The 27937-nt window shown below is 38.7% G+C and overlaps 1 protein-coding gene across 5 annotated transcripts in view; it reads left to right on the forward strand.

Moving 5' to 3' along the window:
- LOC108175946 (uncharacterized) overlaps nucleotides 1-27937 on the forward strand; it is a 162671-nt gene that overhangs the window by 48526 nt on the left and 86208 nt on the right. For 4 of the 5 annotated variants that reach the window (XM_089308235.1, XM_089308236.1, XM_089308234.1 and 1 more), the window contains one exon: nucleotides 303-3166. In XM_089308235.1, the coding sequence (XP_089164361.1) occupies nucleotides 303-2593 (2291 nt within the window). In that variant the 3' untranslated portion in view covers nucleotides 2594-3166. Of the gene's footprint in view, nucleotides 1-302; nucleotides 3167-27937 lie in introns of those variants that run through there. The other variant, XR_016216693.1, reaches the window with a different exon arrangement.

Consider the following 27937-nt stretch of genomic DNA (forward strand, 5'->3'; position numbering starts at 1 on the left):
TGCAGGCACTTGAATCAGTGAATTAACATATCTAACCGGGAAAGCCCTTCTGCCATACTTGAATAAAATTCAAGTAGTAGACAAGATCATGATTGAACATTGGGGAATCTATTGGTACAACCTAATATATCAATGTCTTAAAGGAAAAAAAAAAAAACACCATAATGGGCATAAATGTCTTTTACTAATTATGTTAAAATCTCATGCCACTTAGATAACAAGCAGCTTCATTACCTTTACATCAGTATTCCAGGAGAAAGCACTTATATGTGATTCAGTAATTTTTTTTTTTCTCATTTCAGTTGCCATGAAAAGTGATGACATAATTAGGACCAACCAGGAAATTCAAGAAAAAAATTTGAATCAGGATGTTATGACAAATATCAAGACATCAACTCCCAAGATAGTTGAATTAAGAAAAAGACTTAATTTAAGTTCAAGCCATGTTTCAAAACTGATTATCAGAAAGGGAAATTATTCAGCAATGAAACCTGAGGAGCACAATGTGTGTCACAATGTGTATCCCCATGGTGGCCCTGATCAGCTGCAAGCTGGAGAGAAACTTGATGCCTCTAAGGTACCTGTGAACTCTGTCCAGTGCTATGAGCCTGTTAATGAGTATCACAAGATTCAGACTATGAAGCATTCATTTGAACGTAGTGGACAAGGGAATGACTTCAAAACAAAGAAGATATTCTTTAGATTTGGCACGGTCCATATGGGAGACATCTGTAATAAGTCAACTGTCACTGTTGGAAAGACAAGTGAAATAGAGAAAACTCTTCATAAAGATACTAATCTCAGTAAGCATCAACAAATCAACACAGGAGAGAAACTATATGAAGATATGGGATATGCGGAACCTCTCATTTACAGATCCGATCTTGCAATAAATCAGAGACAATATATATGGAAAAAGCCCTACACATGTAAGCCTTGTGGAAAATCATTCAATTGTAAGTCCTGCCATACCATCATTCACAGTACTCGCATAAAGGAAAACTCCCATGTGTGTAATGAATGTGGAGAAACCACATACCAAAAGTTAGATCTCTTTAGGCATCAGAAAATTGACACAAAGAAGAAACCTCATGAATGCAATGAGTGCAGAAAAGCCATTTTCCAGAAATCATACCTCATAACACATCAGAGAAATCACATAGAAGACAAACCTCATGAATGTAAAGATTGTGGAAAAGCCTTTGGCCAAAAGTCACATCTTGTAATGCATCAGAGAATTCACACAGGAGAGAAATCTTATGAATGCAATGGCTGTGGAGATGTCTTTCTGTGCAACTCACAGCTCATCAAACATGAGGGAATTCATGTAAGTGAGAAACCTCATGAATGTAATGACTGTGGAAAAGCCTTTGGACAGAAGTCACATAGAGTGCATCAGAGAATTCATAGAGAGAAACCTTATGAATGTAATGACTGTGGAAAAGCCTTCAGCTATAACTCACAACTCATAATCCATCAGAGAATTCACACAGGGGAGAAACCTTATGAATGTAATAACTGTGGAAAAGCCTATGGCTATAAGTCACAACTCCTAATCCATCAGCGAATTCACACAGAGAAGAAAGCTTATGAATGTGATGAATGTGGAAAAGCCTTTGGCAAGAAGTCACAACTTGTAACGCATCAGAGAATACACACAGGGGAGAAACCTTACGAATGTAATGACTGTGGAAAAGCCTTCAACTATAAATCACAACTCATAGCCCATCAGAGAATTCACACAGGGGAGAAACCTTATGAGTGCAATGGCTGTGGAAAAGCCTTTGGCCAGAAATCATATCTCATAATGCATCAGAGAATTCACACAGGGGAGAAACCTTATGAATGTAATGACTGTGGAAAAGCCTTCAGCTATAAGTCACAACTCATAATCCATCAGAGAATCCACACAGGGGAGAAACCTTATGAATGTAATGACTGTGGAAAAGCCTTTGGCCAGAAGTCGCATCTCATAATCCATCAGAGAATTCACACAGGGGAGAAAGCTTATGAATGTAATGATTGTGGAAAAGCCTTTGGCAAGAAGTCACATCTTGTAATGCATCAGAGAATTCACACAAGAGAGAAACCTTATGAGTGCAATGGCTGTGGGAAGGCCTTCATCTATAACTCACAACTCATAATCCATCAGAGAATTCACACAGGGGAGAAACCTTATAAATGTAATGACTGTGGAAAAGCCTTTGGCCAGAAGTCATATCTCATAATCCATCAGAGAATTCACACAGGGGAGAAACCTTATGAATGTAATGACTGTGGAAAAGCCTTTGGCCAAAAGTCAGGCCTCATTAAACATCAGAGAATTCACACAGGGGAGAAACCTTATAAATGCAATGACTGCAGTAAAACCTTTGGCCAGAAGTCGTATCTCATAATCCATCAGAGAATTCACACAGGGGAGAAACCTCATGAATGCAATTACTGTGGAAAAGCCTTTGGCCAAAAGTCAGGCCTCATCAAACATCAGAGAATTCACACAGGGGAGAAACCTTATGAATGCAATGACTGCAGGAAAACCTTTGCTCAGAAATCACAACTCATAATCCATCAGAGAATTCACACAGGAGAATAACCTCATGAATGTAATGATTCCAGAAAAGTTTTTTGCTGTAAATTACAACTCATAACACATGAGCATCGTTTGTAAGGCTGGGTGAGTGGTGACAAATTCAGTTTCTTTTTTTATGACATGTCTTTATTTCACATTGATGAATGAAAACTTTGCATGGTATAGTATTCTCCTTTGACCGATTTTTTTCTAAGACTCACACAGTATCTCCATTCTCTCATAGACCATAGAGATTCTAATGAGAAGTCACCTGTGAATCTATTTGGAAATTCTTGGAAATTTATCTGAAATTTCTGTCGTGCACATTTTGGAATTTTCTTTACATTTTACTGCTGAAAGATTGACTGCAATATCTCATGACCAGATCTTTATGGTCAGTGCTATTAGGAGTTGTATGTATTTATTATATTTGGACATCCCTTTATACCTAAAACTTAGGAAAGTTTTTGTAATATTTTACCGAAGATGCCTAGTAAACCATTCTCTCTTTCCATACCTGGAATTGTATTTTGGATCATTTCATTGTATCCCATAAATTGTCAACACTTTTTAAAAATTTTATTACCTACAATTTCATTTGTTTTTCAAGTTTTATATCGTTATTTATATATAAATATATATGTTAATACCCCCCCTTCGTCCCAAAAAGTTCCAGTCCTTCTCCCTCCTAGCTCTCTTATTCCTGCTCTTTATTTTTACAGTTTTTTTATTTACTTTATACAGATAAGTTTAACCTCACACTACATGAAAAGTTCAACAAATAGTATGAAGAATTAAAATAGTATTACTCAACAGAAGAGACACTTCAATATATTATATTGTAGATACCCTATTAGTTAACCACAAATCAGCAAAAATATATGATATCTGTCTTTTAGGGAGTAGCTGATTTTACTAAGTGTAGTGTTAGCCAGTTGTATCCATTTTGTTGCAAAAGAGAGACTTTTTTTTTCTTACAGCTGAAAAGAATATTTTTCATCCAGTCAGCAGCTATTGGACATCTGGGTTGATTTTGTATTTTAGCTATTGTCAATTGTGTAGCAGTGACCAGTTATCAGTGATACATATCTCTTTTAGATGCTGATTTATTTTGATTCAAGTAAATTCCCAGGAATGGAATGGCTGGATCATATGCTAGGTTTATATTCACATTTCTGAGATATATCCATACTGTCTTCCATAGTGGCTGGACCACTTTGCATTCCCATAAACAGTCCATTAGGGTACCTTTTCCCCACATTCTTGCCAGCATTTGTTGTTTGTTGATTTCTGTATGTGAGCCATTCTCAATGCAATGAAATGAAATTTCATTATACTTTTGATCTTTATTTCCCTAATGGCTAGTGTTCCTGAGCATTATTTCAACTGTCTGTTGGCCATTGTATCTTCTGAAAAATGTCTGTTCAAGTCCTTTGCCCATTTCGTAACTGGAGTGTTTGTTATGTTGTATTTGAATTTCTTGAGTTCTTTGTACATTCTGTATATTAATCCTTTGTCACTTGAGTAATTTTCAAATATTTTTCCCATTCTGTTGGTTGACTCTTCACTTTCCTGAGTGTTTCTTTTGCAATTCAGAAGCTTTTCAGCTTTGTGTAATCCCATTTGTCAATTTTGACTTTGATTAACTGTGCTTCTCTGGTCTTTTCCAAGAAGTCTTTACCTATGCCAATGTCTTGTAGGGTTTTCCCAATGTTTTCTAATAATTTGATGGTATTGAGTTGTAGAAATAGATCTTTGATCCATTTTGAGTCAATTTTTGTGTAAGGTGTAAGGTAGGCATCCTGTTTCATGTTTCTGAATGTGGAGATCCAGTTATCCCATCAACATTTGTTGAAGAGACTGTCCTTGCTCTAGAGATTGATTTTAGCTCCTTTGTCAAAGATAAATTGGTTGTAAGCCGGCGCCGCAGCTCACTAGGCTAATCCTCCACCTGCAGTGCCGGCATCCCGGGTTCTAGTCCTGGTCAGGGTGCCGGATTCTGTCCCGGTTGCTCCTCTTCCAGTCCAGCTCTCTGCTGTGGTCCAGGAAGGCAGTGGAGGATGGCCCAAGTGCTTGGGCCCTGCACCCACATGGTAGACCAGGAGGAAGCAGCTGGCTCCTGGCTTCAGATCAGCGTAGCATGCTGGCCATAGAGGCCATTTGTAGGGGGTGAACCAATGGAAGGAAGACCTTTCTCGCTGTCTCTCTCACTGTCTAACTCTGCCTGTCAAAAAAAAAAAAAAAAAGATAAATTGGTTGTAGATGTGTAGATTGTGTTCTGGATCTTTCTTTTTCATCTGTCTATCCATCTGTTTTTGTGCCAGTACCAGGCTGTTTTGATTATAACTGCCCTGTAATATGCCTTGAAATCAGGAATTATGATGCCTCTGACTTTGCTTGTGTTATATAAGTTTGATTTATGTATTTGGGGTCTCAGAATTATTTTTTATAGATCTGAGAAGAATGTTGTTGATATTTTGATTGGTATCGCATTGAATCTATGAATTTCTCTTGGTATTATGGGCATTTTGATGATACTGATTCTTCCAATCCCTGGACATGGGTGATTTTTTTCATTTTTATTTCTGTTATTTCTCTGTTTTATGTTTGGTAATTTTCATTGTAAAGATCTTTGACATTCTTGGTTAAATTTATTCCAAGATATTTAATTTTTTATAACTATTTTGAATGGAATGATCTTAAAAATTCTTAGCCTTCCCAATGTCTGTGAATGCAAATTCTCCTAATTTTTATGCATTAATTTTATATCCTGCAACTTTACAAAACTGTTTTATGAGTTCCAGAAGTTTCTCAGTGTAGTCTTTTGGATCCCATTTATAGAATCTACTCATTTGCATATAGGGGTAGATTTACTTCCTCCTTTCCAATTTTCATCCCTTTTATTTCCTTTTCTTGCCTTGTGGCTCTGGATAAAACTTCCAGGACTATTGAATAGCAATTGTGAGAGTGAGCATCCTTCCTTGTTCTGGATCTTAATAGGAATGCTCCCAGCTTTCCACCATTCAGTAAGATGTTGGCCATGGGTTTATCGTAGATTGCTTTGGTTGTGTTGAGAAATGCTCCTTCTATACCCAGTTTGTTTAATGTTTTTGCCATGAAAGGTTGCAGTATTTTTTTCAAATGCTTTCTCTGAATCAATTGAAATAATCATATGGTTTTTGTTCCTCAGTTTGTAATGGGGTGAATCACACTTATTTGCAAATGTGGAACCATCCCTGCATATGGTGATAAATACCACTTGGTCCAGGTGAATGATCTTTCTGATGTGTTGTTGGATTCAATTCGCTAGTATTTTGTTGAGGATATCTGCATCTGTGTTCATAGATATATCGGTCTACAGCTCTCTTTTTCTGTTGTATCTTTTTCTGGTTCAGTAATTATAGCTATGATGGCTTTATAGAAGGAGTTTGGGAGCACTCCTTCCATAAGAAAAAGCAAGAAGAAACAGAGAGGAGGCTGGATACAAACTTACAGCCAGTCTGAATTTATTCAGAGAAAAGTAACTCACAGTGGTTGATCAATTGCTAGTGTGAATACAGAATGAACATATGGCTGAGGGTCAAGATTCCATGGCCTGAGCATTTTTGTATCTTAGGTGGGTTATGGGTGGGTTAGGTGGGTGAATGAATGCAGAGGGTGAGACTGAATTGGGATTCAGTACAAGGAATGCCTTCATGACTCAATTTTGGTAGATTGTGTCCAAGAATCTACCAAATTCTTCTATGTTTCCCAATCTATTGACACAGAACTTTGTAGTAATTCCTGATTATTCTCTTAATATCTGTGGTATCCGTTGTTACATTTTGTTTTTTCATCTCTGATTTTATTGATTTGGGTGTTCTCTCCTTTTTTCTGTTGATAAGTTGTGCCAATATTGAATCAATTTTGTTTGTTCAAAAAATCAGCTGTCAATTTAACTGATCTTTTGTGATTTTTTTGTTTCAATTTTGTTTATTCTCTAATTTTTAATTGTTTCTTTCCTCCTAGTAATTTGCAGTTTGTGTTGTTTTTCTAGATCTTTGAGATTCACTGATAGTTCATTTGTTTAATAGCTTTCTAATTTTTTCAGTAGGTGCCATTTGCTCTAAACTTCCCTCTTAACACAGATTTTGTATCATCCCATAAGTTTTGATATGACTTATTGTCATCTTCATTCATTTCAAGAAATTTTATTTTGATTTCTTCTATGACCCACTGTCCATTCAGGAGCATGTTGTTCAGTCTCCATGTGTTTGTATATGATCTAGAGATTCCTGAGTTGTTGATTTCCAGCTTCATTCCATTATTTACATTTATTTATAGTCACATCTTTCTGTTGAATTGATCCCTTAATCATTATATAGTGCCATTCTTTGTCTCTTTTAATAGTTTTTGTTTGACATCTTTTTCCTTTGATATTAGCATTGCAACAACTGCCCTTTTAGCATTCCATTAGCATGGAGTATCTTTTCTAATCCTTTCACTTACAGTCTACATGTATCTTTGTTGGTGGGATGTGTTTCTTGCAGGCAGCAAACAGATGGGTTTTAAATCATTCAGTCAGTCTATACCTTTTAACTGGAAGTTGAGGCCATTTACATTCAAAATGACTATTGATAAGTAATTACTTTGCCCTGCCATTGTTTCATAAATATTCCTATTATTTACCTTGGATTTCTTTTGCTCTTTTGCTTGAGTATTTTCTGCCTTCACATTTTTTAAAGATTATTTATTTGAGAGACAGAGATACAGAGAGGCAGAGGCAGAGGTCAGAGAGAGAGAAGTCTTCAATTCACTGCTATACTCCCTAAATGGCTGCAATGGCTGGAGCTGGGTCAATCCAAAATGAGGAGCCTGGATGTTATTTCAGGTCTCCCATATGGATGTAGGGGCCCAAGGACTTGGGCCATCTTTAGCTGCTTTACCAAGCACAATAAGAGAGAGCAGGATCAGAAGTTCAGTAGTTGGGACTTGAACCAGTGCCTATATGGGGTGTTGGTGCTGCAGGCAGTGGCTTTACCTGCTATAATACAGTGCCAGCCCCTCACATTCTTTTATCATGCCGGCTATCTTTCTGTGTTTCTTGAAACATCTTTTGTAATGCCAGAAGAGTGATCAAAAATTCTTCCTACTTATATTATGAATGGTCTTTATTTCACTGTCATTCATAAATGAGAGCTTTGCAGGGTAAAGTATTCTGAGTTGACAGTTTTTTTCTCTTAAGACTTGAACTATGTCTTGCCATTCTCTCCTAGCCTGTAGGATTTCTTACGAAAAGTCCATGGTGAGTCTAATTGGAGATCCTCTGAAAGTAAGTTGGTGATCCTTTCGTGCACATTTTAGAATCTTCTCTATGTTTTTCTATGGAAAGTTTGACTACAATGGTCATATCTATTTTGAAATTCTATGTGCTTCCTGCAAATGGACATCTGTTTCTTTCTCCAAATTGGGGAAGTTTTCTGTATATATTTCAGTAAATAGACTTTCTAATCCATTCTCTCTTTCCATGCCTTGAGGAACTGCAAAGACCTGTATATTGGGATGTTGGGTACATTGATAGTATATGTTGTGTACATTGATAGTATCCCATAAATCTCCAGAATTGTTTTTAGGAAACCATGGACTCAGTGTAAATAAAAGGGATGTGTTTATCTCACCTCAATCTCCCCACAACAGTACCACTCCCTGGCTGAGAAAGTATGGTTGCAATTTTGGATTTAGGTGGTGGCTGCTGGTGACTTTGTGTACGTGCACAGCAACTGGCCAAGACAGAATGCCATCTTCTTAGTAGTACTGGCAGCAGTGGCAGGGAAAGAGCAGCATTTGGCCCATGGCTCTAGAGTATGTGTGTAATCCAGAGATTCAAATGGAAATAGCCACAGTCTCCACTTACTCTGAGCTTGACTGGAAGGATTGACAGGTGGTAAGGCGCCCATGAAGAACTGTAATTCAACCCCAGTAAGGCATAAAACAAGTTCTGGAGCTCAAGCTGCCTCAGTGTGAGCCTTGCATCCTGTGTGCTAAGACTATGGGGACTCCGTGGTTACATGAGAGGTTGCAAGGTGTAGCTGAGTCTCTGGGTCGATCACTGGTTGTTAGGAATTCAATCCTGGTTTCCCACATGGGTAGCAGGAATTCAATTACTTAGCCAACCCTGTGGACCCACAGAGCTGTGTTATCAGGTCCATGGAGTCACCAAGTGCTCTGATGAGGGGATGAGTGTCTTTACCTGCATCATTATCACCAGGTCAAATGTCTAGCCCAGATGTGTTTCAAATGAACATATTAGGATTGTTAATTTTTATCAACATTAAAGATTTTAGTGTTCATATGTTCTTTCTTAAAAGTTTACTTAATTATTTGGAAAGCAAATTTGGAGAGGGAGAGGAGAGGGAGAGGGAGAGGGAGAAAGAGAAACCATCTTTCAACTGGTTCACTCCCGAAATGGCTATGATGGCTGGGTCTTGGCCAGATTGAAGCCAGGAGCCAGGAGTTTCTTAGCCCTTTTGGGTGATGGGTCCAAGCATTTGAGATATACTCTACAACTTTCCCAGACCATTAGCAGGGAGCTGGATCAGAAACAGAGCTACTGGGATCTGAACCTGTACCATAGTGAATGCTGGCATAGCAGGTTGTGGCTTTACCTGCTTCAATACAATGCCAGCCCAAAATATTTTCTTGATTTTTAAACTATTTATTTGCTTGAAAGTCAAAGTTACAGAGGGAGAAGGAGAGACAGAGAAGTCCTACATTCACTAGATCCCTCCCCAAATGGTAACAATTTTTTTTTTTTTTGACAGGCAGAGTGGACAGTGAGAGAGAGAGAGAGAGAAAGGTCTTCCTTTGCGGTTGGTTCACCCTCCAACGGCCACTGGTGTCGGTACGCTGCGGCCAAAGGTAGGAGCCAGGTGCTTCTCCTGGTCTCCCATGGGGTGCAGGGCCCAAGTATTTGGGCCATCCTCCACTGCACTCCCTGGCCACAGCAGAGGGCTGGCCTGGAAGAGGGGCAACTGGGACAGAATCCGGCACCCTGACCGGGACTAGAACCTGGTGTGCTGGCGCCGCAAGGCGGAGGATTAGCCTAGTGAGCCGCGGCACTGGCCCCCCAAATGGTAACAATTGCCAGTGCTGGGCAAGGTCTCCCGTGTAAATGCAGGAGCCCAAACATTTCATCTTCTTCTGGTTTCCTAGGTACACTAGCAGGGAGCTGCATTGGAAGTAGAAGAAATGCGTTGTGAACCAGCACCTATATAAGATGCTGGCATTGCAGGTTGTGGCTTAACCTATTACAACACAACACTGGCCCCTTTCTGAGTTTTAATCTTCATCAGTATTTATAAGATAGGATAAAAGTTGATGACTTGGTAAATCTAAGCTGAACACATTGTAGAATAACCTGATTTTCTCAAATGACAAAGTATTAGTGAGTAGAATAAAAATTATTAACTGGCCGGTACCATGGCTCACTTGGCAGGTGGAGACCTGCAGTGCTGGCACCCGTTTCTAGTCCTGGTTGGGGCACTTCATTCTGTCTCGGTTGCTCCTCTTCTAGTCCAGCTCTCTGCTGTGGCCCAGGAAGGCAGTGGAGGATGGCCCAAGTGCTTGGGCCCTGCACCCACATGGGAGACCAGGAGGAAGCACGTGGCTCCTGGCTTCAGATCAGCGCGGTGCGCTGGCTGTAGCAGCCATTTAGGGGATGAAGGAAGACCTTTCTCTCTCTCTCTCTCACTTTCACTGTCTAACTCTGCTTGTCAAAAAAATCATTAACTGTAAATGTAATTTACATTTTTGCCATTCTTTTTTGTATAAAATTTAGACATAAATGGATTTTTGACTGTCAGTTTATCAAAAGCCCAACTATAGGCAGAGGAGAGAATATCCACTAACATAGGTTTTTACACTTCATATTTTCAGTGCACTTGAATCAACGTGATCTCATCAAACTCTGTTCTAGAGGGTAATAGAATATTTGGCTTGGAGCAGTGTTCACCTGCAGTATTACACAGGTTTTATCATAAAGTGTAGTTTGATGTTTGGATCCTTTTAAGGGATATAGGAACTACACAGAGCATTGAATTTGGAAAATAAATGGCTTTTAATCAGATCATGGCTAGTCCAGAACTTCACCACTTCATAATTTAATGTTCTTGGGAAACCAACTACTTAGTTTCTTTAGGTTTCAGTTTCATTTTCTTTAAAGTTAGATAATAGAAGTGATCCCATTTTTTTCTGAAAACATAAAGTGTTGGAAATATTGTTTAGTATAGAATAAATAATAGCTGTTATTTTTACGATCTCTTGATTTTTTACTAGCTGAAAAAAATCTAAATGCCATTTGTACATGATATTATACCTTACAAATTTAGGTACAACTGAAGAATTAATTGAAATAAAGTTGTGTACATTCAACTTTAGATTCATAATTTGAAACTTCATATTTCTCTACATTGAATAATAAACATTCATTTCCCCTTTTATTAGATTAGATTAAGCCATCTGCTACCTAATTTTCTAGATACTATTATTTATTTACTCATTTGTGATTTGTGATGGTACATTCATATTTTGAAAAAAGAGTAAATTAATGGTGTCATTTTCTTGTTCAAAAACGACCATTGATTTTGGGACCAGCATTGTTGCTTAAGAGGTAAAATCAATGCTTGCTATGTTGGCATCCCATATGTGTGCTGCTTGAAATCACAGCTTCTCTATTTCTGATCCAGTTCCCTGCTAATGGTTTGAAAAACTCAGCAGAAAATGGCCCAAGTGTTTGGGCCCCTGCGTACTTGTGAGAGACCTGGAAGAAGTGTGTGCTGCTTGAAATCACAGCTTCTCTATTTCTGATCCAGTTCCCTGCTAATGGTTTGAAAAACTCAGCAGAAAATGGCCCAAGTGTTTGGGCCCCTGCATACTTGTGAGAGACCTGGAAGAAGATTCTGTCTCCAGCCTTCATCCTGGAGCAGCCCCTGTCCCAGTTGTTGCAGCCATTTGGGGAGTGAACCAGTGATGGAAGACCTCTCTCTATCTCTCTGTTTCTCTAACTCTGCTTTTCAACTAAATTTAAAAAACTAAAATAAGGTAATATTCTGCTTGGGTACATCTTACTAAGAACAAAGAGTGTACTTTTTAACTGTGTCAGGTGTTTTTCATTCATCACATATTCATTCCCTGTACTAAACTCACAAATGAGTCTGAATGTTTTGAAATCATTTCAAGGTAAATTATGATAAATTAAGATGCTAATCATAGCCTACAAATCAGCGACCAGAAAATAATAAGAAGAGGTATTCAAATCATCCACAGAAATAGAAATAAAATCAGATATCAACAGAAAAGTATGCAGCAAAAATTGTCTATCATAAATGCAAAAGAAATAATAAAATGTAAGACTGAAATTCAACCACATAAGTAACCTGATTAAGTTTAAGTGGTATGAAAACCCACAAAAATGTCAGTTTTAACAGAATAAATATAAACAAAACACAAATATATACCAGTCAGAATTAATACATGTTAAAGATAAAGACATGAATGTGTTAAAAATAAAGGTCCATCTGTTAACACTAGCCAAACGAGGTCCCATTTTTTTAACTTTTATTTAATAAATATAAATTTCCAAAGTACAGCTTATGGATTACAGTGGCTTTTTCCACCCTATAACTACCCTCCCACCGGCACCCCTCCCATCTCCCACTCCCTCTCCCATCCTATTCACATTAAGATTCATTTTCAATTATCTTTATATACAAAAGATCAATTTAGTATATTTTAAGTAAAGATTTCAGCAGTTTGCACCCACACAGAAACACAAAGTGTAAAGTACTGTTTGAGTACTAGTTATAACATTAATTCACATTGTACAGCACACAAAGGACAGAGATCCTACATGAAGAGTAAGTGCACAGTGACTCCTGTTGACTTAACGAATTGACACTCTTGTTTATGGCATCAGTAATCACCCTAAGCTCTTGTCATGAGTTGCCAAGTCTTGGTTTTTTTTTTTGCCAGAGTGTCTTGGCTTTCCATGCCTAAAATACTCTCATGGGCTCTGAGGCCAGATCCAAATGCCTTAAGGGCTGATTCTGAGGCCAGAGTGCTGTTAGGACATCTGCCATTCTATGAGTCTGCTGTGTATCCCGCTTCTCATGTTGGATCATTCTCTCACCTTTTTATTCTATCAGTATTAGCAGACACTAGTCTTGTTTATATGATCGCTTTGATTCTTAATCCTGTCATTATTATCAATTGTGAACTTTAACTGATCACTTTAGCTAGTGAGATGGCATTGGTACATGCCGCCTTGATGGGACTGAATAGGAATCCCCTGGCACGTTTCTATCTCTACCGTTTGGGGCAGGTCAGCTTGCACATGTCCCAAATTGTACATTTCCTCCCTCTCTTATTCCCACTCATATTTAACAGGATTCACTTTTCAGTTAAATTTCAACACCTAAGAATAATTGTGTGCTTTTTTTTTTAAACATTTTTTTTTTAATTTTTTTGACAGGCTGAGTGGACAGTGAGAGAGAGAGAGACAGAGAGAAAGGTCTTCCCTTTGCCATTGGTTCACCCTCCAATGGCCACCGCGGGCAGTGTGCTGCGGCCGGTGCACCTCGCTGACCCAATGGCAGGAGCCAGGTACTTATCCTGGTCTCCCATGGGGTGCAGTGCCCAAGTACTTGGGCCATCCTCCACTGCACTCCCTGGCCACAGCAGAGAGCTGGCCTGGAAGAGGGGCAGCAGTGACAGAATCCGGCGCCCCGACTGGGACTAGAACCTGGTGTGCTGGCGCGGCAAGGCGGAGGATTAGCCTAGTGAGCCGTGGCACTGGCCTATTGTGTGTTTATTAGAGAGTTCAACCAATACTATTAAGTAGAACAGAAAAAAAAATACTAAAAGGGATAAAGTATTAAGTTGTTCATCTTCATTCAGGACAAGGGCTGATCAAGTCACTCTTTCTCATAGTGTCCTTTTCACTTTAGCAGGTTTCCTTTTTTGTAGTTGGTTAGTTGTCACCGATCTGGGAGAACATATGATATTTGTCCCTTTGGGACTGGCTTAATTCACTCAGCATGATGGTTTCCAGATTCCTCTGTTTTGTTGCAAATGACCGGATTTCATTGTTTTTGACTGCTGTATAGTATTCTATAGAGTACATGTCCTATAATTGCTATATGCAGTCTTCTGTTGATGGGCATTTAGGTTGATTCCATGTCTTATTGATTGTGAATTGAGCTGCAATAAAAATTAAGGTGCAGACAGCTTGTTTGTTTGCCAATTTCATTTCCTTTGGGTAATTTCCAAGGAGTGGGATGGCTGGGTTGTATGGTAGGGTTATATTCAGGTTTCTGAGGAATCTCCAGACTGACTTCCACAGTGGCTTAACCAATTTGCATTCCCACCAACAGTGGGTTAATGTCCCTTTTCCCCCACATCCTCGCCAGCATCTGTTGTTGGTAGATTTCTGAATATGAGCCATTCTAACCGGGGTGAGGTGAAACCTCACTGTGGTTTTGATTTGCATTTCCCTGATGGCTAGTGATCTTGAACATTTTTTCATGTGGCTTTTGGCCATTTGGGGTCTTTTCCAAGAAGTCTTTGCCAGTGCCGATATCTTGCAGGGTTTATCCAATGTTCTGTAATAATTTGATGGTGTCGGGTTGTAGATTTAGGTCTTTAATCCATGTTGAGTGAATTTTTGTGTAAGGTGTAAGGTAGGGGTCTTGCTTCTTGCTTCTGCATTTGGAAATCCAGTTTTCCCAGCACCATTTATTGAATAGGCTGTCCTTACTTCAGAATGGCTCTAGATCCTTGATCAAATATAAGTTGGCTGTAGATGTTTGGGTTGTTTTCTGGTGTTTCTATTCTGTTCCATTGGTCTATCCATCTGTTTCTGTACCAGTACCATGCTAGTTTGATCATAACTTCCCTATAGTATGTCCTGAAATCTGGTATTGTGGTGTCTCTCGCTCTCTTTTTATTGTACAAGATTGCTTTTCGAGGTTTCCTGTACCTCCATGCTCATAGATTGGAGAATTTTCATTCTCATGGAAGATGTCCCATATTTACATACAGCAATGGTAATTACTTTTATTTTTGTTATTGTTGTTGGAAAGCTTATATTTAATAAATATAAGTTTCAGAAGTACTGCTTTTGTAATATAACAGTTCTTCCTCTCCATAGCTACCCTCCCACCCCCACTCGTGTCCCACCTCCTACTCTCTCTCCCATCCCATTCTTCATTAAGATTCTTTTTAAATAATCTTCATATACAGAAGATCAACTCTATACTAAGTATATATCTCAACAATTTGCACCCACATAGACAACAAATGTATAAGTACTGTTTTAAGATAAGTTTTATCATTAATTCTCATAATATAACTCATTAAGGACAGAGATACTATATGGGAAGCAAGTGCCCAATGACTCCTCTTTTTGATTTAACTGTTGAGACTTTCATGGTATCAGTGATGACCCAAGACTCTTGTCCTGAGCTTCCAAGGCTGTGGAAGCCTTTGGAGTCCACAAATTCCATCATTATTTAGACAGGGCCATAAGCAAAGTAGAATTTCTCTCCTCCCTTTAGAGCAAAATACATCCTTCTTTGATGGTCCATTCTTTCCACTGGGATCTCACAGCGATCCTTCATGTAGGCCATTTTTTGCCAAAGTGTCTTGGATTTCCATGCATGAAATACTCTTATGGGCTTTTTTAGCCAGATCTGAATGTACTTAGGGCTGATTCTGAGGCCAGAGTGCTGTTTATGGTGTTTGTCATTCTATGAGTCTACTCTGTGGCCTATTTGCCATGTTGAATCATTCTCTGCTTTTTAATTCTCTTTTTCTTATTAGCAGACACTTGGTCATATTTATGTGATCCCTTTGATATTTATTCCTATCTTTATGTTCAGTTGTGTACTTAAAATTATCACTTTTACTAGAAAGATGTCATTTGTACCTTCCAACAGAATGGGTTTTGGAGTCCCATGACAAGTTTTAGCTTTACCCTTAGGTGTAAGTTCATGAGAAGGGGTGAAAAACTGTACATGTCCTCCCTCTCTTATTCCCATTCTTATTCTTTCCAGGGATCAATTTTCAATTGGATTTAAACACCTAAGAATATTTCTTCGTTAAGTAAAGAATTCAACCAGTGGTATCAAGTAGAAAAAGAATAACGAAAAGAATAAAATCTGTTCCTTGACAGTCAGGAAAAGAGCTGATCAAATTATTGCTTCTCATAGTGTCAATTTCACTTCTAGAGGTTTCTTATTAGGTGCTCAATTATTTGTCACAGATCAGGGAAAACAAATGATATTTGTCCCCTTTGTACTGGCTTATTTCATTCAGTATGATTTTTTCCAGATTCCTCCATTTTGTTGCAAATGGCCGGATTTCATTTTTTGTTTTTACCACTGTGTAGTATTCCATAGAGTACATATCCCATAATTTCTTTATCCATTCTTCTGTTGATGGGCATAGGTTGATTCCATGTCTTATGCATTATGAATTGAGTTGCAATAAACATGGTGGTACAGGTAGTTATTTTATTTTCTGATTTCATTTCTCTTGGTTAAATTCTGAGTGGGTGGATTGCTGGGTCATATGGTCAGACTATATTCAGATTTCTGAGGTATCTCCAAACTGTCTTCCATGGTGGTTTTACCAGTTTTGATTTCTACGAACAGTGGATTAGGGTACCTTTTTTCCCACATCCTTGCCAGCATTTGTTGTTTGTTGATTTCTGGATGAAAGTCAATCTAACCAGATTGATGTGAAATCTCATTGTGGTTCTGATATGCATTTCCTTGATGGCTAGTGATCTTGAAAATTTCTTCATGTGTCTTTTGGACATTTGGATTTCCTCTTTTAAAAAATGTCTTCTTAGGTCCTTTGCCTATCTCTTAAGTGGGTTGTTTTGTTGTGGAGTTTTTTGATCTCTTTGTAATTGCTGGTTATTAATCCTTTGTCAGTTGCATAGTTTGCAAAGAATTTCTCCCATTCTGTCAGCTGCCTCTTCACATTTCTTACTGTTTCTTTTGCTGTACAAAAACTTCTCAACTTGATGTAATCCCAGTTGTTAATTTTGGCTTTGGCTGCCTGTGCCTATGGGGTCTTTTCCAAGAAGCCTTAGCCTGTGCCAATATCTTGCATGGTTTCTTCAATGTCCTCTAATAATTTGGTGTCAGGTTATAGATTTAGATTTTTAATCCATGTTGAGTGAATTTTTTGCTTCATTCTTCTGCATGTGGAATTTTTACCCAGCGCCATTAGTTGAATCAACTGTTTTTGGTCCAGGAGTTGGTTTTATCTCCTTCATCAAATATAAGTTGGTTGTAGATGTTTGGATTGTGTTTTTAATTTGTTAATTGGTTTATTCCATCTGTTTCAGTATTAGTACCAGGCCATTTGATTATAAATGTCCTGTAGTATGTCTTGAAATCTGGTATTGTGATGCCCTGGCATTGTTTTCGTTGTATGAGATTACTTTAGCTATTTGAGGTCTCCCGAAACTTCATATGAATTTCAGCATCATTTTTTATGGATCTGCGAAGAATGTTTTTGGTATTTTCACTGGTATCACATGGAATGTGTAAACTGCTTTTGGAAGAATAGACATTTTGTTGATATTGATTCTTCCAATCTATGAACATGGAAGATTTTTCCATTTTTCTGTTTCTTTGACATCCTTGGTTAAGTTTATTCCAAGGTATTTGATTTTTTTTGGTAAATATTGTGAATGGGATTCATTTTAGCAATTCTTTCTCAGTGTGGCATTTTCTGTGCATACAAAGGCAATTAACTTTTTTTTTTTTTTTTGGACAGGCAGAGTTAGACAGTGAGAGAGAGAGAGACAGAGAGAAAGGTCTTCCTTTTCTGTTGGTTCACTCCCCAAATGGCCGCTATGGCTGGCATGCTGCACTGATCAGGAGCCAGGTGCTTCCTCCTGGTCTCCCATGTGGGTGCAGGGCCCAAGCACTTGGACCTTCCCCCACTGCATTCTGGGGCACAGCAGAGAGCTGGAATGGAAGAACAACCAGGACAGAATCCGTTGCCCCAACCGGGACTAGAAATGGGGGTGCCAGCACCGCAGGCAGAGGATTAGCCAAGTGAGTGGTGGCGCTGGCTTAAGGCTGTTGATTTTTGTGTATTAATTTTATTCCTGCTTTTACCAAACCCTTCTATGAGTTTCAGTAGCCTCTCAGTTGAGTCTTGTGGATTTCCTATATAAAGAATCATGTTATCTGCAAATAGGGATAGTTTGACATTTTGCTTCCCATTTTGTATCCCTTGTCTCTTTCTTGCCTAATGGTTCTGGCTAAAACTACTAGTAAAATATTGAATAGCAATGATGAAAGTGGGCTGGTACCGGCTCTCAGTGGAAATGTTTCCAACTTTTGCCCATTCAATAGGATGCTGGCTGTGGGTTTGTCATTAATTGCCTTTATTGTGTTGAGGAATGTTCCTTCTATACCCATTTTGCTTAGATTTTTCATCATGGAAGGGTGTTGTATTTTATCAAATGTTTGCTCTGCATCTATTGAGATAATCATATAGTTTTTCTTTAGCAGCTTATTGATGTGGTGTAACACATTGATTGATTTGTGACTGTTGAACCATCCATGCATAAGGGATAAATCCCACTTGGTCCTGGTGGATGATCTTTCTGATGTGTTGTTGGATTCAGTTGGCTATAATTTTGTTGAACATTTTTGCATCTATGTTCATCAGGGATATTGGTTTGTAATTTCTTTTAATGTTGCATCTTTTTCAGGTTTAGGAATTAATGTGATGCTATCTTTTTAGAAAGAATTTGGGAGGATTCCCTCTCTTTCAATTGCTTTGAATAACTTCAGAGTTATTTGAGTTAGTTCTTCTTTAAATGTCTGGTAGAATTCAGCAGTGAATCCTTGTTGTCCTGGGCTTTTCTTTGTTGGGAGGGCATTTATTAGTGGTTCAATTTCCCTCTTGGTTATGGGTCTGTTTAGATTTTTGATGTCTTCAATTTAGGTAGGTTGTATGAGTGTAGGAATTTATGCGTTTCTGCTAGGTTTCCCAGTTGGGCATACAACTCTTTGTAGTGATTTCTAATGATTCTTTTTATTTCCGTTTGGCATTTGTGGAAATACCTGTTTTTTTTATTATTTATTTATTTATTTTTTGTGGTAGTAGCTTTTATTATTGTACTATGACTCTGTAGATAAGTGGAATGTCTGCTTTCAATGAATCTCTGGAGGTTTGTAGTAGGTGTGGTCAGAGAGCTCTGTTTAGTTCTTCAGGGTTAAGGGCATGCCTAAGGTGACATACTCAGGTTTGGTGTGGTAAATCTTCTAGATCTCTCTCTCTCTCTTTTCTTTAATCAGAAGGGAACTTTGTTCTGCTCAGCTGAGGTCCTCTCCTCAATGGAGACCAGTTCCTGAGCACTAGCCCCAGTGCTTATAAGGGTATAATATTCATCTGCTCTGTCCCAAAGACCAGACAATGGGTCTGTGCAGTCTTCAGTGTAAGATCAGATTTCCCAGCAATGTAACCAGGTAACCAGGAACCCCCATGCTTGTGGAGTCTATCACTGAGACTGCTCAAAGTCCCAGCCACACTGTGAGTCCTCCCTAACTCTCAGTTTTTTCCACATTCTTGGTTCAGAAGCTTCACACAGCGCAAACTCCTAGTTACCTGTTAGTTCTCCCCACCAGAGTCAGGAGTTTTCACTCAGTTGGTTGCTTGGTGCAGACATGGGCTAGCACAGCTGTTACATATGTTCAAAATGGCACCTGCTCTGCTGGCTTCTTAGAATACCTGTAACAGTCTTGTAAAATGATCAGGGAAGAGAGACATGCCCATCCCATTTTTTTTTCTCTCCTCTAATTTGGCTGGTACACTTCCACCCATTGGGCTCAAAGTCTGGTTCCCTCTAGGTTCTACCTAACACTTTTTCGCCAGTGGCTTTGGCTGCTGTGGTCTGGTCTCACCTCACTTTCCAGCACTGGTGCATAGGCTCTAGGCTGTTGTAGTCCTGAGCAGTGGGTGCCCATGCACTCCACATAGGTTCATCGTGTCCCTCGAATTTTGGTAGAGTTTTCTCTGCCCTTTTTTCCCTAACTTCCCAGAGACTATACTATCTTCCCTTTTTTAAACTATCTTCTCCTAGGCTAGAGCAGTAAGCTCCCTTCCCAGTCCACCATCTCAGAAACTCCAATGTCAATTTCAAAACAAAGAATGTAATTCTCATTAAACGAATTTATTTGTCAGTTATAATGGGGAGAATCAAGCAGGAGATCATAACATTCTTTTTTAAAAGATTTTTTTTTTATTTGATAGGCCATGTGACTAGAGGGAAAAGCAGAAATAGATTTTCTATTCACTGGTTTACACCCTAAATGGCTTTGATGGGCCAGTCTAGGCCAGGTCGAATCCCAGAACTCCACCTGGGTGTCCTCCAGGAGTGGCAGGGCCCAAGGATTGGACCATCATCTGCTTCCTTCCCATGTACATTAGCAGGGAGCTGGATCAGTAACAGAGTACCTGGTACTAGAATTGGTGCTTGCATATGGGATGCTGATGTTTTAAGTGGTGCCTTAATCCACTGTGTCCCAAAACTGGCCCAATGTCAGTGATCCTAATAGCAAAACTTCAAAATACATGAAGAAAATATTGATAGAACTGCCAGAAAATAGCCATTCAACAAAATTGATATTAAACAGAGGTTCCAATGCCATATTGAAGGCATATAACATTTATCAAAAGAGTGATATTCCAGATTATGAAACTCTCTGAATATATTTATAAGAATATAATTTATTATATAAAGGTAAGGGTTATCTATTCTACTTCAGTATTGTACCAGGCATTTCAATCTGTTAAGATAAGATGATTTGAACTCGTTTTTCCAAGAAACCTTTATAAATTTCATCAACTTTTCTTTGTGAACTTTGGTCTTCATGATACATTCAATCCTGTCCCATGCAGCTGTGTTTCTGAGATTGACATGACTCCACCTTCATTTTCCAAGAACTTTAATCCAATGCTGTTTGCAAATAGGGCATTAGGAAATGCTTATCCAGATAGTTTGCAAAGAAAAATGATATTTTCTTCCTTTTGGCTACTTACAGTAGCAAACCTCTTGTTACTATAATTGGAATGTCTGACAAAAATAGTTATCCTTTCTCAGCTTTAGGACAAAGCTATCACTGACATGTATAGAAGTAGAATAGAATGACATCTCAATTTTGAGTTGGTAAATTAACCAAATTCTATGTTACAAGACACAATAAGATGTGTTCTGTGATATTTTTATAAAATCAGCATTCTTCAATAAGTAATCATAGAATTATTGTTTGTAATTTGTTCTATAAAGGTTATGATATAATTATTAAATATATCTGCAACTACTATTTTTTATAATACTAATATTTGAAATTGAATGGCTGTATATAACTAAAGAGGGCACAACAAATGGAACTCTTACTAATTTAATTATTTTGAAGTGTGTAGCTACCATTTTTTTGCACTTTTGTTCTGAAAGATTTACAAATCATTATATTCAGGCATTTTATCATCCTTTTAACTTTCATTCACATGTATTTTCTTGTGTAGATTTGAAAATTGTCAATTTTTCTGAATACTGTAGGATTAACTGCACTTTTTAAGAAAAAAATTAAAGATGATAAAATATATATTGTAAAGAAGGGATGCCAAGAAATTTGGATAACACCTTGAATAAGATGGTTTACATTTTCTGGAAAATGTCCTTATGTTATGAGGCTGTCATGTGTGTTTTAGTAATTAGAAGTTAGTGAATTTAGTGAATGTGTTTCACAAATGTACAGATGATGTCCTATTTATTGATAGATAATTTAGGGGAATAGAGAAGTAGATACATGGAAATCATTACTAGAATATTCATTTATGTTCATAGTGTTTCTGTGCTGTTATATAGTGGCTGATATATATTGTGGTTAAACAAATATAAATTGTTTAAACTTTGCAGTGAAAAAGTCACTACATCTTCCCATTTAAAAACTTTCTGTATATCAGGTATAGACATCTGCATCAAATATTGGAATTTTGAAAAACAAAGAATATGTCTTAAAATTAAAAGTTAAAAATAAACGAACTAAACTTATTGCTATTGTAGTTTGGCATACATTTAAGAACAGTTAATATTTAAGATTCATATAGTAATACATTAAATACATTAAAAAGCATGCCCTCAGGTTGAATGGAACATCAGTTATATTGCGTGGAAAACCTGCATCTTGGGATCAGTTCTTATTTCCTCTTATTCCAGCCTCTAACTAATGAACACTCTGGATGGTAGTGGTGACGGTTCAAGTAGTTGGTTTCTGTTGCCCTTGTGAGTGATTCAGATTCAGTTCTGCCTTCTCGTTTCAGCGTGGCTTAGTCTCAATTTTTGTGGCATTTGGAGCATGAAAAAGTGACTAGAAGCTCTCTCTCTCTCTCTCTCTGTATTGTCTCAACCTCCATCTTTTTCTTTCTTTTAAAAAATAGTAACAACTAAAAAAAAAAAAAAAATAGTAACAACTGGCCGGCGCCGTGGCTCAACAGGCTAATCCTCCGCCTGTGGCACCGGCACACCGGGTTATAGTCCCGGTCAGAGCACCGGATTCTGTCCCGGTTGCTCCTCTTCCTGTCCAGTTCTCTGCTATGGCCCGGGAGTGCAGTGGAGGATGGCCCAAGTCCTTGGGCCCAGGAGAAGCATCTGGCTCCAGGCTTCGGATCAGCGCAGTGCGCCTGCCGCAGTGGCCATTGGAGGGTGAACCAACGGAAAAAGGAAGATCTGTCTTTCTCTCTCTCTCACTGTCCACTCTGCCTGTCAAAAAAAAAAAAAAAAAGTAACAACTAGTAACAATAATAAAATATTTTTGGGGGGACTGGTGCTGTGGTACAGTGGGTGAAAGCCCTGGCCTGCAGTGCTGGCATCCCACATAGGTGCTGGTTTATGTCCTGGCTGCCCCATTTCTGATCCATCTCTCTGGTAATGCACCTGGGAAATCAGCAGAGGATGGCTCAAGTGCTTGGATCCCTGCACCCACATGGGAGACCCGGAAGAAGCTTCTGGATTCAGATCAGCCCATCTCCAACCACTAAGGCCATCTGAAGAATGAACTTGCGATGGAAGACCTTTCTCTCTCTCTCTCTGGCTCTCTCTCTTTCTGTGACTCAATCTTTCAAATAAATAAAGTAAATCTTTTAAAAAGGTATTTATTCTATTTTTATAACCCTAAAATTTAAATTATCATTTTAAGTAAAAATTAAGTGCTGCATACACTTATGAGCTACTAACCATTGTGTTGGGCCATATATTTATTATCATTGTGATGTATATTAATAAGTCAACTATAGTTACTTTTTTATATATTATAAGTTACAGTGAATGTTTTTGTGAGATAAACATAGAAAAATAATCCTGTTGCCTTTTTTTTTTTTTTTAACTCAGACCATGGGTTACACTAACTACTGTGAATGAATTGAGAAGCATAACTCTCAGTGTTGAGAAAAATTCTCTATAATACCAACCATTTTGTCAACAATTATAATTAATATTGTCATTTATAAGCAGAAAGCTACCTAGTTTTCTTTCTTTTAAAACCACTTGTCAACCCAAATATAAGGATCTCCAAGAGAAAATGGGTTGTCAGTGTTTGTCTTCAAGAACAACTAGTTCACATATGCTATTGTTAGTATTAAAGAAATGACAATAAAGTTTTTGGTTTTTAAGAAGTGGTTGGAAAATAATGTTATCCATCCATTCTTTCACCAAACAAAAGTTTACTGAGTTATTGCTATGGGCTTTTCATTGTTTTGGTCTCAGTGTTTAATATTATTATTATTTGTTTTAATTCCAAGAGTTACAGAGAGAGGTAGAGACAGAGAGAGGTCTTCCGTCCATGGACTTGGGCCATCTTCCACTGCTTTCCCAGGCCGTAGCAAAGAGGTGGATCAGAGAGGAGCAGCCAGGACTAGAACCAGTCCCCATAAAGGATGCTGGCGCTTCAGGCCAGGGCTTTAACCACTGTGACACAGCACCAGACCTGAGTGCTTAATATTATTAATACACAATCACACCCACCTCTTAGCCATTCTTTTTTTTTTTTTTTTTTTTTGAAGATTTTATTTATTTATATGACAGGTAGAGTTACGGACAGTGAGGGAGACAGATAGAGAGAAAGGTCTTCCTTCCGTTGGTTCACTCCCCTAATGGCCGCAAAGGCCAGAGCCACGCCAATCCAAAGCCAGGAATCAGGTGCCTCCTCCTAGTCTCCCATGTGGGTGCAGGGGCCCAAGGACTTGGGCCATCTTCCACTGCTATCCCAGGCCATAGCAGAGAGCTGGACTGGAAGAGGAGCAACGGGGACTAGAAACAGTGCCCATATTGGATGCTGGCACCACAGGCGGAGGATTAACCCAGTGCACCAAAGCACTGGCCCTCTCTTAGCCATTCTTTAACATTATCATGTAGTAGATTGAACAAATTTCCATAATTTATAATAATCAGAACAAAATACAGGCATGGATGAATGAATGAATTTTAGTCATTCTGTTGTAATGTGAATAGTAAAAATCATTTTTGAGCACTACGTGTTTTACAAGTACTTTTTTCAGAAACATGCTCACATAGCTTCATTTCAAACCAGCAATAACTTTTTAAGGTAAGTACCCTTATCCTTGGTTGGTAAGGGGAGTTATTTAAAGGCAAAAACTATGTACATGGTTACAGTCATGCACAGAATAGCAGAGTCAAGGCTCTCTGATGCCTGCACATTTCCTACACTATTATCCAAAGGTTCAAGTCATATATGATGAAATGTCAAACAGTATGAAGCACAGCACAATTTTTGCTCTAATTTCTATGTCTATACTTGAGTTAGTTGATAATAGTTAGAAGGAGGCAGGGAGAGAAGTACAGAGGTTTAATTTGATTTGTGAAGGATAATCAGGGTAAGTGAATGTGACAGAAGTAAAAAGAGCCTCCTTGGAAAAACCAAAGATTTCTGCAACTGGATGTCAGAATGCCTCCCAGGCAGGCCAATGATATCCCCAAGAATCAAGGGGGAGATTGTGTACCTCTGGTTGATGAAGAATAGTAACGGGTTCACAGACAGGGATAACCTAATCCTATTTGTGATTCTGAGTAATTTTCCTAGCAACGATGTGAAATGAGAATGATCCTAGACAGAATATGGAAAATATTCTACTTAAATTTGGGAAGTAAGATGAATGACTAAGAGGAGTGGTAGGCAGATATGAATGAAAGATTAACACAATTCCATTAATACATGGAGAAGATATAGATGAGAACTCAGCTTTATTAGTGAATAAAGTAACATTCATAATCAAATGCAATATTTGATTGTATTTTTTGCCCTTTGTCTCATCTCATGAAGGATCATCAAAACTGTTCTCCATTGCTGCCAAAAATCCCTGATTAAGAAGTGTTTGACTACATCTTGCTTCCTTGTCCTCTGAATTTGTTCCCTTGTTACTCCATTATACTACTTTCTGAATGAAACTAACCAGAAGCAAATAGCAAGAGTAACTGTTGTGGTGATTCTTCTGGCATAGAGTGAACAGCCAGTTCAGATTCTGTGGAGCGTAAACATATGAACAGCAAACCACACTTGCTACACTATAGCAAGCTGGCTGCTGACCATATATTGATGATGAGGTTTGAAATTTAAAGTGCAGCAAAGAATGGTTATGTAGAATTTTAGAATATGTGTGTGAGAGAATGGTGCCAGCTAAATGAGCCCTCAGTAGAAAGTAAAAAAAAATGCAATCTCTTCCTGTGCCTATGGGCCTCAACCCCTTTCAGGATCAATTTGTTGCTCTAAGCATTTAGGTATATTCACCATGTCCTGGGGCCCTCAAAAATGGACAGCCCAGTTCACTGGACACCCGGAGTGCTTTACAGTCACATATAGAGTTTCCAGTTGGGATCAACATCAGCAAGTATACTCACAGTTAAGATTCCGATGACAGTATATACTTGACTTTAGAGTCAAGTATTTACAGTATGGTGGTATAGACATCAGAATCCAGACACTAGTTCAAACCAAGTACTGACATTAAGACTGGTGATCAGGAAGCTGGGGCTGTGGCATAACAGGTAAAGCTGCTGCCTGCAGTGCCAACATCCCATTTGGGTCCTGGTTTGAGTCCCAACTGCTCTACTTCTGAACCAGCTCCCTGCTAATGCACCTGGGAAACCAGCGTGGGATGTCCTAAGTTCTTGGGCCCCTTCACCCACATGGAAGACCCAAACCAATTTCTTGACTCCTGGCTTCAGATTGGCCCAGCTCTGGCCATTGCAGCCATTTGGGAAATGAACCTGTGAATTGAAGATCTCGCTCTATCTCTTCCTCTCCTCTTTCTGTAACTCTGTCTCGCAAATTAAAAAAAAGACTGATGATCAGGAATATGGAATGTGATGACCTTAGAGAAGCTGCTGAATGGTCCAAGTGATATTTCCTCATGTCTTACAAGGGATGACATGTGAAACTTACATATAAAAATAAGAGGAAAATGTACTCGTTTTCTGTAGGAACTTGCCATTCTTCAATTCATACTTCATTTAGAAATTTTGTAGCTCTCCTCATCAGTTATAGTTATAAGGAGGAAATCTGCATTCCATGTACAACATAATCTTCATATCAAAAAATGTGTAGCTTAGAGAATAACTGGCACAGAAAGAACATGGGGACTCGAGGACAACATGAAATGAAAGAGGCTTTGTGGACAAGAAATTCAGTTACATGCAAGAAGAAATGTGTGGGCTAGCTCTACAGACTATAATACCACAGAATCCAAAACTGTATCCTTTAGGGTATTTGACATACAGGTGAGAAGCTTGAGTGCATTGTGATTTATGAGCCTGCCAAATACTCACCATGTATGATTTTGTTACTGCTTAGCTCTTCTTTACATCCTGCCTGCCGTGATATGAGTTGTGGATCTGGCAGTCTACCCAAGATTCTAACTCTAATAACAAATTGATTCTTCACAGGGAGGCTATTTTTTGTAAGGGTATTCAAACCCACGCAAAAGGAGAAATGGGATGGTGATTCCTCAGTGGAATTACAGTAGTGGCCTTGTATCATCAAAGAAATGACTTCACTTCTTGGAATCTATTTTCCTAGGTTTCTTCATCAAATAAGATCTCACCAAATTCCAACTGGGCTGCTCACCCTGTACCCCATGCCATGTACATGGAACACAATTACACAACACTATCCATACATCTATTGTAGAAAAATTTTATTTAATAAATATAAATTTTTGGCCATCACCGCTGCTCACTTGGCTAATCCTCCGCATACAGCGCCAGCACCCCGGGTTCTAGTCCCAGTTGGGGCACCGGTTCTGTCTTGGTTGCTCCTCTTCCAGTCCAGCATTCTACTGTTGCCTGGGAAGGCAGTGGAGGACAGCCCAAGTGCTTGGGCCCTGTACCCGCATGGGAGACCAGGAGGAAGCACCTGGCTCCTAGCTTGGGATCAGCACAGCGTGCCAGCCGTAGCGGCCATTTGGGGGATGAACCAATGGAAGGAAGACCTTTCTCTCTGTCTCTCTCTCTCTCACTGTCTAACTCTGCATGTAAAAAATATATATATAAAAAATATAAATTTTAAGTACAGCTATTGGAATAAAGCAGTTTTCCCCCCATAACCACCGTTCCACCCCCACTCTCATCCCACCTCCTACTCCCTCTCCCATCCCATTCTTCATTAAAATTCATTTTTATTTATATACAGAAGATCAACTCTATACTAAGTAAACATTTCAACAGTTTGAACCCACACAGGCACACAAATTATAAAGTACTGTTTGAAAATAAAGTTCACTATTAATTCTCGTAGTACAACTCATTAAGTACATGGGGAGCAAGTACACTAACTCCTGTTGTTGATTTAGCAATTGACACTATTCTTTATGATGTCAATGCTCACCCAAGGCTCTTGTCATGAGCTGCCAGGGCTATGGAAACCTTTTGAGTGCACAGGTTCTGTCATTATTTAGACAAGGCCATAAGCAAAGTGGAAGTTCTCCCCTTCTTTCAGAGAAAGATACCTCCTTTGATGTTCCCTTCTTTCCACTGGGATCTCACTCAGAAATCTTTAATTTAGGCCACTTTTTTGCCAGTGTCAGCTTTCCATGTCTGAAATGCTCTCTTGTTCTTAGCCAGATCTGAGTGCCTGGCTAATGCACTGAGGCCAGAGTGCTGTTTAGGGAGTTTGTCATTCTGAGCCTGCTGTGTAACCTGCTTCCCATGTTGGATCAATCTCACCTTTTTAATTTTGTCTATTGTTATTAGCAGACTCTTGGTCTTATTTATATGATCTCTTGGGCAAT

This window comes from Oryctolagus cuniculus, chromosome 11 (genome assembly GCF_051225735.1).
Source record: "Oryctolagus cuniculus isolate XC-2025 breed Fujian yellow rabbit chromosome 11, ASM5122573v1, whole genome shotgun sequence".
Classification (NCBI taxonomy): domain Eukaryota; kingdom Metazoa; phylum Chordata; class Mammalia; order Lagomorpha; family Leporidae; genus Oryctolagus; species Oryctolagus cuniculus.